The following is a 19,396-nucleotide window of genomic DNA, read 5'->3' as shown; positions in this document are numbered from 1 at the left end:
ATAAAAACAAGTATAAATACAACTTATAAACAAATTACCTGGAATTGTAATGAAAGTGCAAACCCTTTTTTGAATCTCTTCATGTTTTCGACAATATTGAACTGCTGCCACCTCTTTGAAAAGTTGATGACGCCGTCTGAAAGGTAATCGCTGTTGCCGATGTGGACGAACGTTAAGTCCTGGAGTACTAAACCTCTGAAAATATAAAAATTCAAATAAAACACCGAGTTTGAAAATTGTGTAAAAATGTACTGACATGTATGGTATGCAAGGGGGCTGTGTTTCAGCCAGGGCTTGTCTGTAAGCTCTGAAACTCGAGGAGCTGTCAATCAGTGCGCAATATTCCTTCAGCCCTTCTGTGATATGTTTCTGCCATTCCAGCCGGCGTATCGGAGCCGAATCGAGCGCCGATAGGAGAGCGAGATACGAGTTGAAATTGTTGATTTTGCGCAAGTGTTTCATTATTTTAATAAACTTGACGACATACTTTTCCCTGTCCTTGGCTTCGTTCTGCTCCAGTATCCTCGACCTCGCCCTGTGAATACTCACGATTAATATTATCACTTTTTGCCATTTCTGTCTGTACTCACCAATAAGACATTTTGTTAAAGTGTTCGGTAAAACGTGTCAAATTTGGGCTACGCTCTTCATTCTGCTCCTGCGCCCAGATGAGAACTTCAGGGATCTCAATTTTCATAAAAAGCTCCGAGTCTAGGAGTGTCATTTGCTCTGCTACATGATCGGATTTAAAATCGACCAATGTGGATTGTCTAAAATAAGTAAATCAAAGTGGTTTAAAATAAAATTTTATAAAATCAGAGCTAAACAAGAAACAAGATCCTCCTATTTCAAAATTAATTTACTTTATAGTGCTTACTTTTAAATATATTTTTTTGTTTAAAGGTAAATACATAAAATCAAGCCAACTATAGCCTCATGATTTATTTCTAAGCTAAACTAACTTAAGATTTAAACTTTTGCATACAATCCCACTCACTCAGTAGAGTGTTAGAGTGCTGTATACAGGAAAAGACAGAGTAAGTAGACTGACGATGTAGAAACCCAGAAAAGTGGAAAAGTCAACTAAACTTCCTACAAAGAAGGGTAAAATGAGACAAACACAAATTTAAAATCTTAAAGGAAAGAACAAAGTCAATATAGAGAATTGTAGGCCTATTAGTCTTAACGCACCACTCAATTTATTTATTTATTTAGTTTGAAATTAAATACATTATTCCAGGCTTTTATCACAGCTTAAAAAAAGGAAAAAATGGGGGCATAGGCTTGGGGGAATATGTGAATTGGACATTGAAAGATTGGGGACGAGTCCTCTTTACAGATGAGGTGAGAGTTGATGTCAAAACTTCAAATTGGCTTAATTTAATGGAGAAGCTCAGGAGAAAGGTACGCTGGATACTGTATGGTTCCTCAGATGCCATACCACAGTGATTGATGGCTTTTCTTTGGACCAAATTGGTTGTTGTGCGAGATCTCTAACTTCACAGAGGTACTTACGAGACATAATTGAAGAACATGTAGTGTTATTTGTCCCCCCCACATCAGTGAGAGATTCTTGGAAATGCAGGATAATGCCAGGCCCCATAGAGCACACTGGAAGACTACCTGAATGAGGATGAAATTGAGTGTTTGGTGTGGCCAGCACAAAGTCCAGATTTAAACTCAATTTGAGGCCAACTTAAGCAACAAGTACGACGTCAAAACCCAGGTCCTAATACCCTGGAAGTATTGGAAACGGCTGTTTTGATGAATGGGAAAGGATTCCTCAGAATTTTACCAGAAATCTTTATCAAGCAAAGGCGTTCAACGGAATGATTCTAGAATGGAAACACTGTTTTAAAAGAAACAAAAAGGTCAAACAATATATAAAAAACTTCCGTATGCAAACAATATTACCTAACTTTCAGTTCGGGTTTAAGTCCAGCCAATCAACAACCCACCGAGTATACAGACTCAGTGAGAAATAGTACACGGATTTAAAAAAAGGATTACATGATAGCAGCCTTCCATGATTTATATCAGGCCTTTGATCTTGTCTGGACACCGGTTTATTGTACAAATTAAAACATGTGGGAATCCTAATCAATCATTCATGAAAGACAGAAAATTTCGAATCAAGATAAACCAACATTTTTCAGAGCTTAAAAACATAAAGGATGGTGCTACCCCATCTGATTCAACATATTAACTACATCCCATCGAATCATAATGCAAATATAGCTATATACGCGGATGACACATGTACTCATAGGAATGCCTACGCTCGAAATAAACTGTAAAATGCAATAAACCAGATAGCAGAATACTGCGAAAAATGTTAAATTAAAATCAACTCCGCAACCTCCCTTCTTCAACTTAACTGCATGTTGACAAATCTCCCATTCTATCAACCTAAGGATGGTGCTGTAAGATATTTGGGAAATCCACATGGACTGGTGACTCAATTAGAAGAACCACCAAGCTCAAAGGGTACAAGTGACTAGTATGTTATACCATTGAAAAATAAAAAATATTAAATTAATTGAAATTTATCCAAGTGTTCCTTAATTAAAGATGATTTTTTAAACAAACCTTGTATAGATGTTCTGTGATGGCAGTAAATTATTGATGGAATAATAAAGTATCTTATTATTATACTTTTCAATAATGATCACCCGGAGGACTTTGGCCATGGTCAGGTCCCCGCTGCAGAGCAGCTGGTAGACAAACTCCATCAATGCTTTCAAAACGGCCTCTTCCAAATCAGAAACACTGAAAATGTCAGTAAAAATAATATTTATACCTCTTACAAACTACCATCAATAATATAAACTGTTTGACTTAAATACACTATATGATAGAAGTTAAAAAACTAGATTTATTATATTAATCCATACATGTTTAGCGGTCATAATTGGCATATTATTTCAATTAATTATCCTTTTTCATTAAGGTCTTGGTTGAGACGAAAAAGTAGTCAAGAGCGGGATTTGAACCTACGCCCTTGGAGTCCGAGTGGATCGAAGTGATGATAGCTCAAAGCAGGTTAAAGTAGCGGCATATTAAACCGAAGGTCATGGGTTCAAATCCCACTTGTGAGGCTGACTTTTTGTCTCAACCAAGATCGAAAAAGAATAATTAATTGAAATAATTAATATGGTCAATTATGTCTGCTAAACATGTATGGATTAATATAATAATTAAAATCTTTCAATTAATTAAGGTTTTTAGTTGAGATAAAACAGCCAGTCACGAGCGGGATTCGAACCCACGATCTTCGGCTAGATACGCAGCTACTCCACCACTTGAGCTATCTTGACTTCGATCCACTTGGACACCAACTTCCCATCTCAACCCCACCTTTTGAATTTTCCACCCCTTTTGCCATTTTTCAAATGTCATGTAAATGAAATGGCCACGGAGAGCTTTAGTGAAGATATACTTCATTTTTACATATTAAATTCACTAATTTTTGTGGTCTGCTTGACCAATTAATATCTTTGAATTAATTAAGATTTTTAGTTGAGATAAAAAAAGTCAGTGTCACGAGTGGGATTCGAACCCACGACCTTCGGCTAGATACGCCGCTGCTCTACCACTTGAGCTATTGTGACCTCGATCCACTCGGATGCCAACTTCCCATCTCAACCCCACCTTTTAAATTTTCCCTACTTTTTGCCATTTTTCATTTTTTATCTCAACTAAAAACCTTAATTAATTGAAAGATATTAATTGGTCAAGCGGACCACGAAAACTAGTGAATGTAATAATTAAAGAGGTAATCACTTTGCTAACAGCTCCCTGTGGCCACTTCAAACTCGCTGAGAATTCTGATTATACGACATTTGAAAAATGGCAAAAAGAGGAAAAATTTGAAAGGTTGTAGGTTGAGACGAGGAGCTGGTGTTCGAATATGCAGTGTTAATGATTTCAAATAGGAAAACAAAATTCAATATTTTTAAGAAGATCGAACAAAACTCTCACTCCACCATTTATCATTTCTATTAACAAAATTCAATCTTTCTTCTTCTGTTTTGTTGTACTTCATATTGGACAGTTTATTCAATTTCAACTCTCAAGAAGGATAACATAAATTATATGAGCATTTCATAGTCTTCGCAATTTTAGACCAGCTGCATCGTTCCTTGTATAAATCACTATTTTTGCATTTTACAAACAAAAATTAATATGAAATTAATTGAATTTAATGAGTCTTGAATTTAATCATCTTGATACACTATATGTTGTACAAATTCTTTGTATGCCAGTGATTTATCCATTACGGTGGCAGATGATCAGATGAGCTTTTTTTCCTCAGCACAGTAAGGAAACCCTGCTCTGAGGAGTTTAATTTATATCTCCCCCCTAAATAACTACAGATTTCTCTATACAATATTAACAGTTTTAACATAAAATATTATTACGCACAATATTTGCAATGGAAATGATAGAGGTTTAAGTTCAGTGAATTAGTGAGTTAAGTGAAGTTAGTTATTACATTTTTGTTTTTTTGTATTTATAATTTTTCAAAATCTACTGTGACAGTGAAATTGCTGAAGATCGTACGGTGATTTTGTACTAGGTACTTGCTGTTGACCAGGCATCTCCTTGTCGTTTGATGACTCTTTTCATTTTCAGTTTCTTGGCTTCAAAATGTGCATCTGTATATTATGTGCTTTCAAGTTTGTAATTGCATAGATATGTATCATCTATGATGTGGGATTACTTTAGATATGACCAGTGCTTTCCATGACCAGTCAGCAATTATTTTCTATGTGATGTGACGCATATATTAATTTTAAGGCACAATTTCATTGTGGAGAAAATATTCATTGGGTATTTTTCATCCACATGATCTCCCATCTGCTATGCTCTGGCATCACAGTTCTGACTTCAGGTATGATCATGACATCTAGCAAAATATCGGAAGCCACCACCTTTGCACATTTGTCGTCTTTCTCATTTCCTTCCAGGCCCAAGTACTCTGACCCATTCCAGCCCTATTTTTTCCTTCTTCTGCAGTTTTAAAGTAGGAATCGTATTTCCTCGATTAGTGGCTTATGGATAGTAGGATTGTCTATCATATCAAGAGTAATTTGGCTATCCGTGTAGATGGTTGTTGCTCTGCACTCCCCAGTTCCTATTGTTCCTGGGAGACGTATTTCATTGCTTGCAAAATAGCGAAAGCCTCAGATTGGTCTTTCGGGCAATGTTTCGCTAGCCCAAATTTCTTCTGAAAGATAGGGTTCAGTCTATATATCACAATTGCGGCCCCACCATGTCATCATGTTGACTACCATCTGTAAAAATCCTGTAGTAGGGTGTTACTCTTATGGGTAATACTGCTTTTATTTTCTTAGGCAGATGCTATTCATTAGGTTTCAATGGGAGGTCCATTTCTGTCAGTCTTTTGTGTTCAGATATTTCAACAGTTTCTTTTATTTTCATTTCAATTGGTAACCTGTCACGACACATGGTGCATGGAATAAGATAGTATTCATTATTCTGAGTAATATTTTCCTTTGGACACTTTTTAAAGACTTTACATCAGCCTTTTTTTCTAGCTTTGGTCCAAATTGGTGCTGCGAATGTGACAAATTATCTAAAGCAGTGGTTCCCAAAGTGGTCCCTACGGACTCCCAGGGGTCCCCGGTATCATTCAGGGGACGAAACAAATTTGAAACTACAAGGTGACCAATTAAATTTAATCAAAACTAAAAGCGTAATATCTGTGTTTGTTGCAAAACTTTTTCTTTACAAACAAAACTTGGGAAGAGGAGAATGCTTTCAGTTTCCAAATCTTTCGAAATTGCAAATCAGAGATGAAGATTTGCTTGCTTACTGTCAGCACTTAACAGCTCTTCATACAGACCTGAACCAAAGAGTTGAAGACATTTTTCACTTGGATATTCCCGCTTAAACCCTTTTGCACGTGGACAAACTCAGATCCAAAGCACAGATGAATCCATACTAATACAGGAGCAGCTTATTGAAATATACACAAATGAGGAACTGAAACCAATGTTAGAACAAGGATATCACAAATTCTGGTTACAAAAATAGATCCCAATATCCTGCATTAACGGTTATTGTACAGAAGTTGTTGACTGCTTTACTCTCTTTCTATTTGGTAGAACGTGGATTCAGTGCTGTTATGAACCTCATCACAAAGGAAAGAAACCGATTAGAAATTATACACTTATAACATCTCATTACGTTCATCCAAGCCATTAATTTTTTTATATTTTATTTTAAACAAAAGTAATTACTATTATAATTTATATATATATTTATAATTTCAAAAATACTTTTTTAACAAAACTTTTTTTTTTTAATTTGTAATTTTTATATTATGCATATATGTGGCTTTTTCACTTGGGTGTTGTGGGCAATTTTTGAATATAAAAAGGGTCAAAAAAGTTTGGGAACCACTGATCTAAAGTATCTAGATACTTTAGATTTTTAACCCTTCTGGTAGCTTGCCCGACAGATATACCATGATATTCTAGGTGTAGTACTTTGAGGACTACATTGGCCGAATGGTCAGCATGAAAACTCTTGTCTCAAGACCCTGTGGTCTTGGTTCAATTCCCACTGTCGCCTCGGGCCTCTTTTATAAACTTGTAAACACCGTATATATAAAATTTATTTTATACAGTAAATATAAAATGTATGTAATGTATTTAAATTAATAAATATAATATGAAATGTAAATGAACTCACGTCAGATCTGACACTACCCTGACAAGAAGTGAGAAAGCTTCTCGTGCTGCTCTCTGCTTCCCAGGATCTTGGTTCCCACTGAATCTCCTTTGCCGCAGGCACAGTTTCTCTATCAGTTCTAAAGGTGATAGGAAAGTTCTGTACGTTGTTAAAAATGCTTCTTGATAGAGAAAATCTACAGAGAAAGAAATTTGGTTATACAACGTACAGATTTATTTTCAATTTATTTGTATATTTTTTTACCTGGCTCTTTTTCTTCTGTTAGGACAAGTCGAACGAAAACGAAAACGAAACAAAACAATTAAAGACAGGACATTAAAGATAGAGAAAAAATTCATTTACCATTTTTACAAGCTTTTGTTGCATGTATTATGAGGGCATCAGGAGGCCCGCCACGTATTGCCGGACCTTCTTCTTCTGGGCGCATCAAAACGAGGTGTTTGCTGACGTCAAGTTCAAATAGAAAATTTGTCTCAGGGCTCGCTGCGGGAATCCTCGAGCCACCATTGGCAACCACCGTTTGTGTTTCTTCGATCGGTTTACTACAAGAAAAATGACAGTTTATACTTGATATGCAGCTTGACATTAATCTACAGGAGTAAAAAAATTGTGAAATGTTGAAACTTCAGGCAGATTGGGACGATAAGAGTTGATTAAATTTTTATTCAAATCCTTACACAGGGGTCGGAGAAGGAGGTGGAGTCATCTGCGGCAAGGGCTCTGGAGGAGGTGGAGTCACTGCAGATTTTATACCTCCTCTCTTGGGCGGCAGCGCTGGGGGTAGCCCAGGGCTTACATTACCACTGTTCCTTTCACTCATCGGCTCGTCTAAAGTCTCATGATTGCTGTACCAAAAGTTCAGATTTAATAGGTACATTTTTAACTTTTACACCACGCTCACGTTACCTGTTGCTTGAAGTGAACGTATGGCTGGTGAACGAACAAGACTGCGTCGAAGTTATCGAAGCTTGGTGTTGCTGTTGCCACTGGAGCAGGCTGTACGTGTGGACAGAATGTCTGAGTAAATCCGAAGCACTCGGTTGAGAACAGTTTCCAAACATCTCCATGTAAGCCATTACTAAATTGTAAAAAAAACAAAACAACAAAAATATACGTATTAAACATGTAAACATAGAATACACAAACCTTTGAGTTAGTATGTAATTAACAGAATAATATACAGTGTAAAATAATAATTACAAATATATTACACAAAATTTACAAAATATAAACAAATAAATTTACAATATGTATAGTGTATCACTTATTTACTTATTACTTACTTAATATATGCATGTGCAAAACATATATTAAGACAAGTTGTTTGTTAAAAGTTTTCATACATAATCAATTACTTTAACAAATTAAAGCAACCCTTGAATTTAGCAAAATGTGTGAAATGAAATGACAAAATATCACTAAATTGGCACTGATGGATTACGTGAATCAGGTTATTTCAGATCGCAAATGATAAAATGGGTCATTCATTTATACAGGTGTTGTTTTTTGTTTGTTCCCAAAATGCATTTAAGTTAATACTTCATATTTCTGTAAGCTTAATTTGTTTCCAATAGCACTAAACAGCAATAAATATAGTAGTAGATTTAAAAAATAAAATAAAAAATGTATGTTGATTAGACAACTAATAAAAATTTAAATAAGCATTAAAGAAGACGTGGAATTACAGATTGCCATTTCAGGTAGAGCATCAGAATTCTTAGATTATTTCTTTCTTCAAGCAAGACGGGATGTTGATTGTAATAGGGAGTCGCAACAAGTGAAGATACAAAGTTGACGTCAACTATATCAAAATATCTGCTAGAGGTGTAAGCTGTTAAGGACGATTAGCTTTGATTGGCAATGGAGTGGGAGTGATGATGAGTACCAATTGTAGATTTTAAGCTTTGGACATTTAGTCTGCAAGTTGTGTAATACTGTCGACATGTCGCATGAAGAAATAGAAGATATCCTGGTGTTACCATTGAAAATAAATTGAATGCTCCATAGCCCATGAAACGGTAAATGTAACAGTGCAATTATAAAATATTAAAATATTTGTGTTTCGTATCTATTTCTTTGATAACTAAAACACTAGGCAGATAGTGAAAAATATATAAAACTATAAATATAAAGTGGGTGGTTTATGGGCAGACAAACAGCTGAGATCATCTGCGAGTTTTCCTTCTTTTTCTGGCCTTTCAACATATTTTGGTGTAAGCTGCAGCAATCTGAGTATCTCGATCTGGTTTCTGACTGCTTTTATATGTATACTATGTCTAAAATGCTCGCCTCTCATGTGTACTTTAGGTTGTCCCTACAAACATTGAAGTCTGGTCACACTCACTCCCCCAAAGTTCTCGATAATCATCGGGGTTATCAGTGACCCCTTCCTTTCACACTAATAAATTACATTCATTCCTATAAATTAACTTACACTTGATATAAACAAAGAAGTTTGGTCATGTTTACCCCCCCCCCCCCAGAGTACTCAACAATTATTTACTCTCCAGACGTCACACACTCACCCCACACTACTCGATATTCCTCGGGGCAGGGTTGAACCAACTCCATTCTCGCTTAATAACTTACTTTTACTGCCCAGACGTCACACACCCACCCCACACTACTCGATATTCCTCGGGGCAGGGTTGAACCCACTCCATTCTCGCTTAATAACTTATTTTCACTGTCCAGACGTCACACACTCACCCCAGAGTACTCGATATTCCTCAGAGCGGGGTTAAACACCTTCCTTTTACGCTAATAAATTACATTCATTGCCTACAATAAATTAACATAAACACAACACGTGATACAAACATAGAAGTCTGGTCACATTCACTCCAGGATAAGAAGTTAATAATAAAAAATGTTTCTTAATTTAAAAAAAGAAAGATTTGAAAGGTGTAACTGAAAAGGCTAGGAAAGAAGAAAATTATTGAAATCTAAAGATGGGACTGGTTACAACAAATTATTGGAAATATAATTAATTTAACAAAAAAGACATTGTGACTTTGGTGCGATAGCTCAAGGGGTTAGAGCAGCAGTGTATTAAGACGAAGGTCACGGGTTTGAATCCGTCTGTGGCAACTAATCTTTTCATCTCAACCACACATAAAATTATAATTCATTAAAAAAAGAAACAAAAAATAAATAAAAGAAACAAATATTAGTAATTATATTTACTATTTTTCGTGATTCGCTTGATCAATTAATAACATTCAATTAATTAAGGTTTTAAGTTGAGATAAAAAAGTCAGTGTCACAAGCGGGATTCGAACCCACGACCTTCGGCTTGGTACTCCACTACTCTACCACTTGAGCTATCGTGACTTCGATCCCCTCAGGCACTAACTTCCCATCTCAACCTCACCTTTTGAATTTTCCCTCCTTTTTGCCATTTTTCAAATGTCGTGTAATCGGATTGGATTCTCGGCGACAAATGAAATGGCGACGGAGTTCGAATCCCGCTCCTGACACTGTCTTTTTTATCTCAACTTAAAACCTTAATTAATTTATTAGTAATTATTTTTCCTATGTTTATTATTTATATAACAATAATTATGTTAACCATATGTACCAATATTTTAAAATTGTATTTGATCAATTTATTCCTATTTATCATTATCATTTATGTGTCCTATTCTAATTCTTAAATACATATGAAAAATTAGTCTCACGAGCAGGACTCGAACCCACAACCTCCAAATAGTACCTACCGACTAATCATTTCACACAACTTTTTTTTTGTATTTCCCTCTTTTTTTCTTTCCAATATTCAAATATGTAATTCCTCATGACACTAATTTTTAAACTCGACCATATTTAGTATAAAACATAATAAAACAATATATCAAATACTGCTTGTATTCAAGTGTTGCTTTGCACTAACAGAAACATACATGCTGTGGGACGGAAGAATAACATAAAAAGTACAGATTTTTCTAAAGTGTTCCAAAACTATGGAATACGCTATTCTATGTACCAATAGGGAGGGAGGGGGTGATAACTGGAAAACGAATGAATGAAATGGCATGTATTTCGGATATGGTTTGTTGAGAGAAGATCTGAAAAGACGAGAGTGACAAGAGAAATGCTGACATGTCCAGACGTTATTGATATGATGTTTTGATGATGGTTTACATGCGCTAAGCATACTGCTATGAAGTAAATAAAAAGTTATAACATTTTTCTTACCAGAATAGGCCACTGATTGGAATACTGGCAGACAAGAATATATGTTAGCTCTCATCTCAATTACAAATTTGGCCTTAAATATTTAATTTAGTTTTCCTATTGAAAATTCTCTTAAAATGTTCAAAATAATTTTTCATCTTTACTCTTACATTTTATAAAAACAATTGATAAAGACTTAAATTAATACATTTTCTCATGGACTTGCATAAAATAATTGATTATAATTGGAGCCCCATGGAGTTCTATACAATATGGAATCTTACTTTTGTTTAATAAATTAAATTTACAACTCAATCCCACTTAAATGCTATTCGAAGAATCCACCTTTTTACCCACTTTAAATATTATTAATAAATAAACAGTCGCAATTAAATAATCATGAATTACACCATGAATCATCAGTGATGAGCGCATATTTCCAAGTAGGTGAATTTAATAGCAATTTATAATCAGTTTTAATATTTAATTGAATGATGACCTTGACTTAATAATACATTTTATAAAATGCTGAGGAAATCGAAGAACAGAATTAAATAAAAACAAGATCAATACTGATCATCTTGAATCAATACGGCCAATGTTTGAAGAGAATATTATCCTTTTATAATAAACTTGATTATTTTCTTTCTATTGACTTTAAATGCTAGGCCGGAATGGCTAGAGGCAAAACAATGACAGAAAGCCTTTATGGATGTAAAAATAAAACACAAAAGCCACGAACAAATGAACTGAGCGGCTGGCAGCTATCGATATTTAATCTTACCTTAATGACTAGAAAAGTATAAAATATTACTCACTGTGCTTTTTCTTGGGAGGAAGCGGAGGAGGCTTTTCGAGTGTCGGGCTTGTAGATGTCGGCACGTTATCGTACTGTGACGGCTGGCGCTCGCGCCTCGAACGTTTCTTTTCAGGCAGAGGAGGGATCTGCTCCGTGACGGAAGAGCCCCTCCTTTCTACCTGCTGGTGGGCGACCAACGAAGTGACGCTCGTCTCCGAAGAAGAAGCAAAAGTGGTCGTAGACGAAGAGGACGACTTGTGGGTCGTGATTCGCCTCTCTTCCGCCACTGATGAAGACGAAGACGTTAACGTCGATGAGTGGCCAAAGTTGAAACTCTGGTTTGACGCGTGCTGTTGGAACATCATACCTGACGTCCTTTCTAACGTTGTATTTAAAGCGCCTAAAAATTGAAATTTTAATTAAAACGGAGAAAAACAACAACAAATAGTTTATAAATTATCAACCTAAAACATTATTAAAGCCCATTGGTGGATCGGGTGATTCCGTGAGGTGAGTGTGGTCCGAAGTGTTACTACAGGAACTGTCCCAGCAGCAAGAACTGGTCTGGCTTCCGTTGACGATCGAGCTGTTCAGACCAGGAAAGTCTAACCACAAAAAGGGAATCGTGGTAAATTCATCGTCAAAATACATTTTCTGCTATGTTGAAAAATTCTACGTAAAAAGGCAGTTTGACGTAAAATTAGACAGGTTCAGATTAAAATATATATATACACACCTCATGTTATAATTAGATTAGTTCCCTCCTACTTATGTATGTTATATTTAAATATAACTATTCAGTATACACATCAGCTAAACATATTTTTAAAACTTTTGTTGGAATTTTTTTCCTAATTTGTTATTTTTTAAACAACTTTTCCTATCCTTTTATTTCATTTTCCATAAGACTAAATAATAATATTTTACAAAATAACATTTAAGATTGCACAAAAATGTTATTGGAAAAAAATCACACTGCAATTCAAAGTGAATTAAATAAAATATTTATATAAAAAAGGACTAAATTTTTTTTTTACTCTTTAAAGTGTTAATTTCTTTGAATGATGAAAACTTCTGCCGTGTTTTTTAATCACCACTAACAGCCTTTTGGAAATGCCTTTTATCAAAGTGCTCTCTGGTATGTTTTCCCAAGCTTGAGTGATCTTTTTTTTTAAATTTTTTTTTACGAGGGTTCGCAACAGCAGAGGTCATATCAACCCTCAGGGTGCCGGTGTTTTTGAAAAAAAGCCCATTTGTAAGTATGTCGGGTTCGAATGCAGGGCCGCTGGATTCGAACCCGGGACCTTTACCTTCAGTGATGAGCGCCATGTCAAAGACTAAACCTTGCGGCCACCGATGCCCCCCCCCCCCTCTTGATCTCTTCTTTAAATACTGATATTTTGGATTTTTGGCTTTTCAAGGTCATAGACATCCCTAGCCAAGATTCCCATAAATTTTCTTTGGAGTTAAGCTCTGGGCTAAGTGCTGGCTATTCCAAAAGATTGAGCATAATCCTTAATCCTTCAACCATTGGCATGTTTTCTTGTTAAAAAATTGACTCTTCTTCTTCCACCAATGTAATAAATGCCAAGAGAGTTTCTTCTTACGCTTGTTGATATTTAACATCATTCATTTTGCCAGGAATAAATGTCATTTGAGACACCCATTTTACTGAAAGCAGCCCATAATACCATTACACCGCGACCCCATGCGACCTTCTGGACAAAATTTTTTTCCTTTTTAAGTTGTGCTAATAATCAAGTTTGAACTTTTTTTCATCACTAAAATAAACCTGGGCCAAATTTGGCTTTCGTGAATATGTTTTTCAGCAATCGCTGCTTAATATGATGTTTATTTAGGTTTGATTTTCTCTCAATATTTAAAATACCTAGTTTCAGTGGCCCACTTCCTTACTAGGCTGGGATTGCTAGGTAATAGATTGCAAGCTCACAATTTGAGCTGAATAAGCACCAGTTTTGGCTATTTTCCTCCAAACTGCACGTTTTACATGACCAGAAAATTTTGGAAGTTTTCTAGTTCATTTAATTTTGTACATAATTTTCCGGACCTGAATTTAAGAAATTTTTAACAATTTTTAACTCATGAGCAATTTGCCTTAGTGTCATCTCTGCTCTTTTTAAGTTGAGTATTTGATCTTGCTCAATTTCACTCAATTGGGTCCCACACGTCATTATTTTGAGAAAAACAAAAAACAAAATGAGCACTGTTTCTTTTATATGAAAGGTAAACTGAAATATTATTCTTGAATAAATATGAATATTAATTGAATATAAATATTAATTAGTACTTTGAGTTTAAAATTATTCACAAACTAAACGAGGGTTATTTGTAAACATTGAGTTTGATAACGAACTAGAAAAAGCATGGGAAAGGAATTAATCTCTTAAGGCATTATCATTCAAAGTTAAAAAATAGTTTTGGCTTCATAATTGTCATTAATTTAGAAATGGAATAAAATTAAATTATTGATTATTTGAGATCGTGAGATGCGGTCTGGTGTGATGTAGGTTTTAGAAAAACATAATAGTTTCGATCTTTATTGAGATCGTCTTCGGGCTCAAAAGTGTTTGTTTTCTGTGTAGATGTGTCATTATTGTGTGTGTTGAGAATGTATCTCACGGTCTCCAATTAATCATTAACTAACGGACACTAAACACCACACATTAAATGACTGAGTTCATATTTTTTCACAGGACGGTACATGTATTATTTTGGGAAGGAAGGGGTGCATGAAAAAAAAAAAGTCAAAAAATTGAGAACCCAGGGGTCTGTGAGCTGAAAGTCTATCACACTCCCCTACACGGTAAGTTAGTATAAATGAAAACACATCTAAAATGAAGAAATAGTCTGTTTTCATTTTTTAATTTAAACACGGTTAACATGGTAAATTATGACAAATTGTTCACACCTTAAATGAAATATTTTATATCATAAATAGCTATTTCATTTATCAAACAAATCTAATATGAATGAATCTCGCTGAACTCATCAATCATCAAGTATCATCTTGGAAAATCTAAATGGAAAAGGAGAGGGGAAAAGATGGTGGTTTTGTATATATTTTTTTTTTTTTAAACTAATGGATTTATATGCGATTACAATCGGTGGAGTGTGAGTAAATAACAGAAAAGATATTTGATTTTGTGTATCTGAAATATCAAAAATTATTAAATAAATACATAGAAGAAATTACCATGGTGTAGAAGAGATGTATCTGGAAGAGTCATAGAATTATCCTCATCCATGATGGCACGGAGTTCCTCTTCATCCTTGCTCGATGTGTTTAACATGGAATCAAGACTGCCAAGAGATGAATTATCGCTTCTTATAGAAAGTCGTTCCATCGACTGTGAAGGTAACCCTCCCGAAGCTTTTTTCTTTGGAGGAAGCGGTGGAGGAGGAGAACCACCAACCCAGACTTTCCTGTAATACAAGAAAACAATAAAAATACCGATATAATATTGTGGATATAAACTAGAATTACGTTGTAGGTAATGGGGGTTTAGGTGGAGCGGTGACGATGCTCTCTGAGCTGTACCCCTGCGCTCTCGATTCGAGTGACTCCCTTTCGCGTGATGTCAACGGAATGTCCGGCAAGGAGTTCCTCAGTGGCGGGTCAACTGCATGGTGGAAGACACCTCCTTTGTGCAGCGCCGTGCCATGGTCCAGTATTTTTTCACTACCAACTTTATTGTGGTCGGCAATCTTTGCTCTCACCAATGTCACCAAGTTCTGTACTGCTTCATCAACCTGCTGCAACACTTCAGTCACATTTTGCTTGTTGAGTCCCTTTTCGCCTCCGATGAGTACATCGTCACACAGCTTTATGAGAACTGTGATGCTTTGATACACTTGATTTGTAGCAGACATAAGTGCAGTGCTAAACATTAAGAAAACCTAATTAATACTATAACATTTTTAAACTTCATTTTAAAACACAAAAATAAATATCAAGTTATATGTATATTTTACGCAAGGCAAATTTTGAACAAAAACAACGATCAATTTTTTCAATACCTTTGGTCAATAAATACATAAGTCTTGAGTACACCTTGTATTGTTGCGACACTTTCCAAAACGATAGTTCCGTTTCCAGGGAGAACTTCCAGTTTATTTTTTGAAACGACATCATTGAAATGTTTTAAAGCCAGTTGTACCTATTTCAATAAAAGAAATAAATATAAAGCTAGTTTAAGGCAATACAAACAATCTTGAATTACTTGTTTAACATGTTGATCAAGATCGGCTAGTGGATTTCGTTCTTCAGTCGGTGGGACATCACTTGAGCTTGACGTCCTGGGCTTCGGCGAACGGGGCGGCCTGGGCGATCCTGTTCCATTGCTACCTCCGCTCCCTCCACTAGATGTTCTCATTTGAGATATGATGTCGAGGAAATCCTCCTTAAAAGACCTGGCACGTCTTGCAAGCTTGTTTCCGCCCCTTCCGCTGTTCCCTCCTTCGTCTGAAATTTCATTTATGTGATGAAGAATTGACAATTATTTTGATAATCAAGTCAAAGTAGTTTTAATTTAAATGTATAACATTTTCTGATTAAATGTCAAATTTGAAGATGTAGATGTATTAGTTGGGGTGTGTAATATACTGCGCCCTTTAAGAGCTATCCCCCCATTCTGTGCCTTTAGCACACTGATGAGTCCTAATTCGTCGAGAAATTTGATTAGTAGGCCCGGTTTCAGTGGTTGAATTTCTTCTACGGTCACATTGTACGTACCAAGGCACTTCCTCCTGCGGGCAAGTGTAGTGCCACTATTTTTTAATGGGTGTGTTGGTGACTCCTCTGCTTCTTTGCAGAATCTGCATGTACTGTCTTGGGTTATGATCATCTTCTTTAAATGTCCGTTTAGTTTGCAGTGTCCTGTTAAGAATCCTATCAGGATTCACAGTTTTTTCCTGCTTCCTTTGATACATTCTATTACTTCTTTCTTTCCGAAATTTGTTAGGAGGTTCTTTGATTGTTTGTGTCCAATGATTGAGTTCCATTGTTCCTTCATTTTCTTTTTAACCTTCTTTCTGAGGTACTCTTTGGTAGTGTGGTATCCTACGCCACTGAAGGGTTCGGGTCCTATCAGCAGTATAGCAGTCCCTTTTCTTGCAAGGATGTCCACTTTCTCAGTGTCTTCTAGACCACATGTCCTGGGACCCAGCAGAGGTTGACTTTGTTCTGCATACCTAATATGTTTAATTTGGTTTTACAGTTCAACACCTTTGAACTAAGGATGTTTGAACTTAGTGCTTTAATAGCTGCTTGGCTACCTGACATGATAGCTATGTTCTTGTTTTTGTACTCTTTATTCAAGTTGAATTGAGTTCATCTCTCGACTGCATAGACACAGCTTGGAAGACACTGATGCATTTTACCATCGGTTCGAGAACCCCTGTACCTTATTGCGTTCTTGATCATCTGTGTACCAATGGATGGTGCTGTTCTTAAAGGAGGTGTTTTCCTCTTGTTCCCATTCTTTTTTGGAACCTAAGTTTATTTGGAAGTTTTGATTAAATTCAAACATCCTGTTCATGTCGCCTCTTGGAGCCATGAGTATTGGATGGTCATTCATTATGTAATGTCAAACTTATGTTATTATCGATCAATAGATTAGGAGATTATACAATATTTTTTATTTTCATTAGGTATGGTGCATCACTGATGGTCATGAGATTTGCTAAATTGCATAATTGCATGGCTATAATAATTGTGAACGAGACCAAGGTACAAACAATGAATGCATAGAAGTTATGACCCTGAAATAGTGAGAACGTCGTTTGAATAGTTTCAATATATCACTGATTTTTAGAATATCTTATCACTGGTAATTTTTCAAATTTTTTGGGAGGAAAAATACCAACAGAGTCTGCATGTTTTCATACCAAAGAAGATGACTTCTTGGGCATCACCCCAAGTTTGATTCTAAACAAATTGGTTCTAATGATGACATCACGGCGTATTGTATGGACGAAGCTTAGCCGCCGATTATTAAGTTATATTAAAAAAAAGTCCTTTAAACATGTCTAAGCTAAACAACAAAATTAAATTTCCCATCGTACAATGAGGATGTCATCCTATAGAAGTCCTCAAGGATCTTGTGGCTCCGGATGTTGGTCAAGTGCGAACGATTAAGTTTTCGTATTTCCTAAGTGGGGAATAATTTCTTGATGTCCTTCTCATTGTATAAAATTCTTATTAGAATGAATCGGCAATAAGAGATGGTGATTAGTATTCTAGTAGTATTTTAAGATCAAGTGGGAAAACCTAATTGCTTTTAGAAGAGAAGAATCGAAGGTTACGCATATATTTAAACGAAGAGAAAGTATACAAGTCAAAATATAATTAATCTATCGACTAGTGGCATCGTCATCTATTATTGGATGTCAACATTTATTTATTAGGGGATGTGACGCTACAGGGATTATTTACGACGGGACGTCACACAGAGCTACTGAGCTTTGCAAGCTGCGCGGTTTAGGTCGTAACGACTTGTTATATAAGGACCGTTGATAAAAATTCATAAACTCTCAGCATTTAACTAAATCTCTCGCAGAGTTAAAAGAAAACCATGTAGAAATACAGCGCTTTGTGTTGTCTCGTTGAACCTGAAAAGTCAGGAATCTATAAAGGATCGGAAGAACCACGAGTTTATAGATAAATATTTAACATTACGGAACGCAAGTAGCACGTTATGAAATTGATTATACTGCCAGTTCATGATCTTAGTCACCCGGCTGACTCACTAGATATAATATTAGAACTATTTCACATCGGTCAAAGTTCAACACTACAAATGGAATGTAGAACGAATCATTACAATAAACTGATGAAAAGTCATCCAGGTGGGTGATTGTCTTCAGGGACCACCAACGTTGACATGTGTATCACTGGAAGCTAGCACGCAATTAATAACCATCACGGTTTTCGGAGGGAAAGAACAAGAGATTAAGTTGTAGATCTTAAATGTATGTAAATGCTGGGAAACTTCACTCGCCCAGGTCTAAGATCATACTGGCCAAGAAACGGGAAAGATGATCTGCAAGTTGCTGGGCTGAAAGCGCCAATCAAAAATAAACAGAGAGAAGTAAAAAAAGTCAATACGGAAACATTTCTTCCAGATATAAGATCAAGATATGTATTAACTTTCAAACTACAGTCCCGAATAGGACGGAAACAGAATAAATTACCATGGTTAATGGTTGTGATTATATCAAAACTGAGTCGGTGCTGGAGTATTACTTAAAAAAGTATAATTTAACTAACGTTTCGGGCCTTTATGGGTCCTATTTCAAGGTACAAAACGTTGTCAATTATTTTTTTTTTAACGAGGGTTCGCAACAGTAGAGGTCATATAAACCCTCAGGGTGCCGGTTTTTTGAAAAAAAAAAAAAAAAAAGAAGCCCATTTGTAAGTATGTCAGGTTCGAATGCAGAGTCGCTGGATTCGAACCCGGGAGGGACCTTTACCTTACAGTGACGAGCGCTGTGACAACGCCTAAACCGTTGCGGCCATCAACGCCCCTCAATTATTGTTGTTGAATAATATAGGCAGTCTTTTTTATTAGCAAAGTACCAAAGTCTAAGATGTACGTTATGAAACAACAGTATATCGATTAATACCAACTTGGTGGTTCGACGACCCTATTAACTGTACTGGAGATCTCAGTTCATCTTTGG

The 19,396-nt window shown here is 35.8% G+C and overlaps 1 protein-coding gene and 1 non-coding gene across 8 annotated transcripts in view; both read right to left on the bottom strand.

Moving 5' to 3' along the window:
- The window catches only part of LOC106667546 (rap guanine nucleotide exchange factor 1), a 70,973-nt gene that overhangs the window by 12,854 nt on the left and 38,723 nt on the right, over positions 1-19,396 (bottom strand). For 3 of the 7 annotated variants that reach the window (XM_014395559.2, XM_014395560.2, XM_014395557.2), the window contains exons 2-17: positions 15,937-16,178; positions 15,734-15,873; positions 15,201-15,596; positions 14,910-15,139; positions 12,160-12,300; positions 11,715-12,095; positions 10,918-10,941; positions 7,627-7,798; positions 7,398-7,565; positions 7,063-7,262; positions 6,964-6,978; positions 6,721-6,895; positions 2,590-2,769; positions 591-770; positions 257-535; positions 64-195 (exon numbers count right to left, since the gene is read on the bottom strand). In XM_014395559.2, coding sequence (XP_014251045.1) covers positions 64-195; positions 257-535; positions 591-770; positions 2,590-2,769; positions 6,721-6,895; positions 6,964-6,978; positions 7,063-7,262; positions 7,398-7,565; positions 7,627-7,798; positions 10,918-10,941; positions 11,715-12,095; positions 12,160-12,300; positions 14,910-15,139; positions 15,201-15,596; positions 15,734-15,873; positions 15,937-16,178 — 3,055 coding nt within the window. Of the gene's footprint in view, positions 1-38; positions 196-256; positions 536-590; positions 771-2,589; positions 2,770-6,720; positions 6,896-6,963; positions 6,979-7,062; positions 7,263-7,397; positions 7,566-7,626; positions 7,799-10,917; positions 10,942-11,714; positions 12,096-12,159; positions 12,301-14,909; positions 15,140-15,200; positions 15,597-15,733; positions 15,874-15,936; positions 16,179-19,396 lie in introns of all 7 variants that reach the window. The other 4 variants (XM_024230009.1, XM_024230008.1, XM_014395558.1 and 1 more) reach the window with 4 other exon arrangements.
- Positions 9,981-10,053, bottom strand: Trnag-acc. Its single transcript has one exon. It is a non-coding gene; the product is annotated as a tRNA-Gly (tRNA).

Source organism: Cimex lectularius, unplaced genomic scaffold (assembly GCF_000648675.2).
Source record: "Cimex lectularius strain Harlan isolate CLEC.00 unplaced genomic scaffold, Clec_2.1 scaffold426, whole genome shotgun sequence".
Lineage (NCBI taxonomy): Eukaryota > Metazoa > Arthropoda > Insecta > Hemiptera > Cimicidae > Cimex > Cimex lectularius.
The sequence above is the reverse complement of the archived record's forward strand: the minus strand, read 5'-3'. Positions and strand labels throughout refer to the sequence as shown.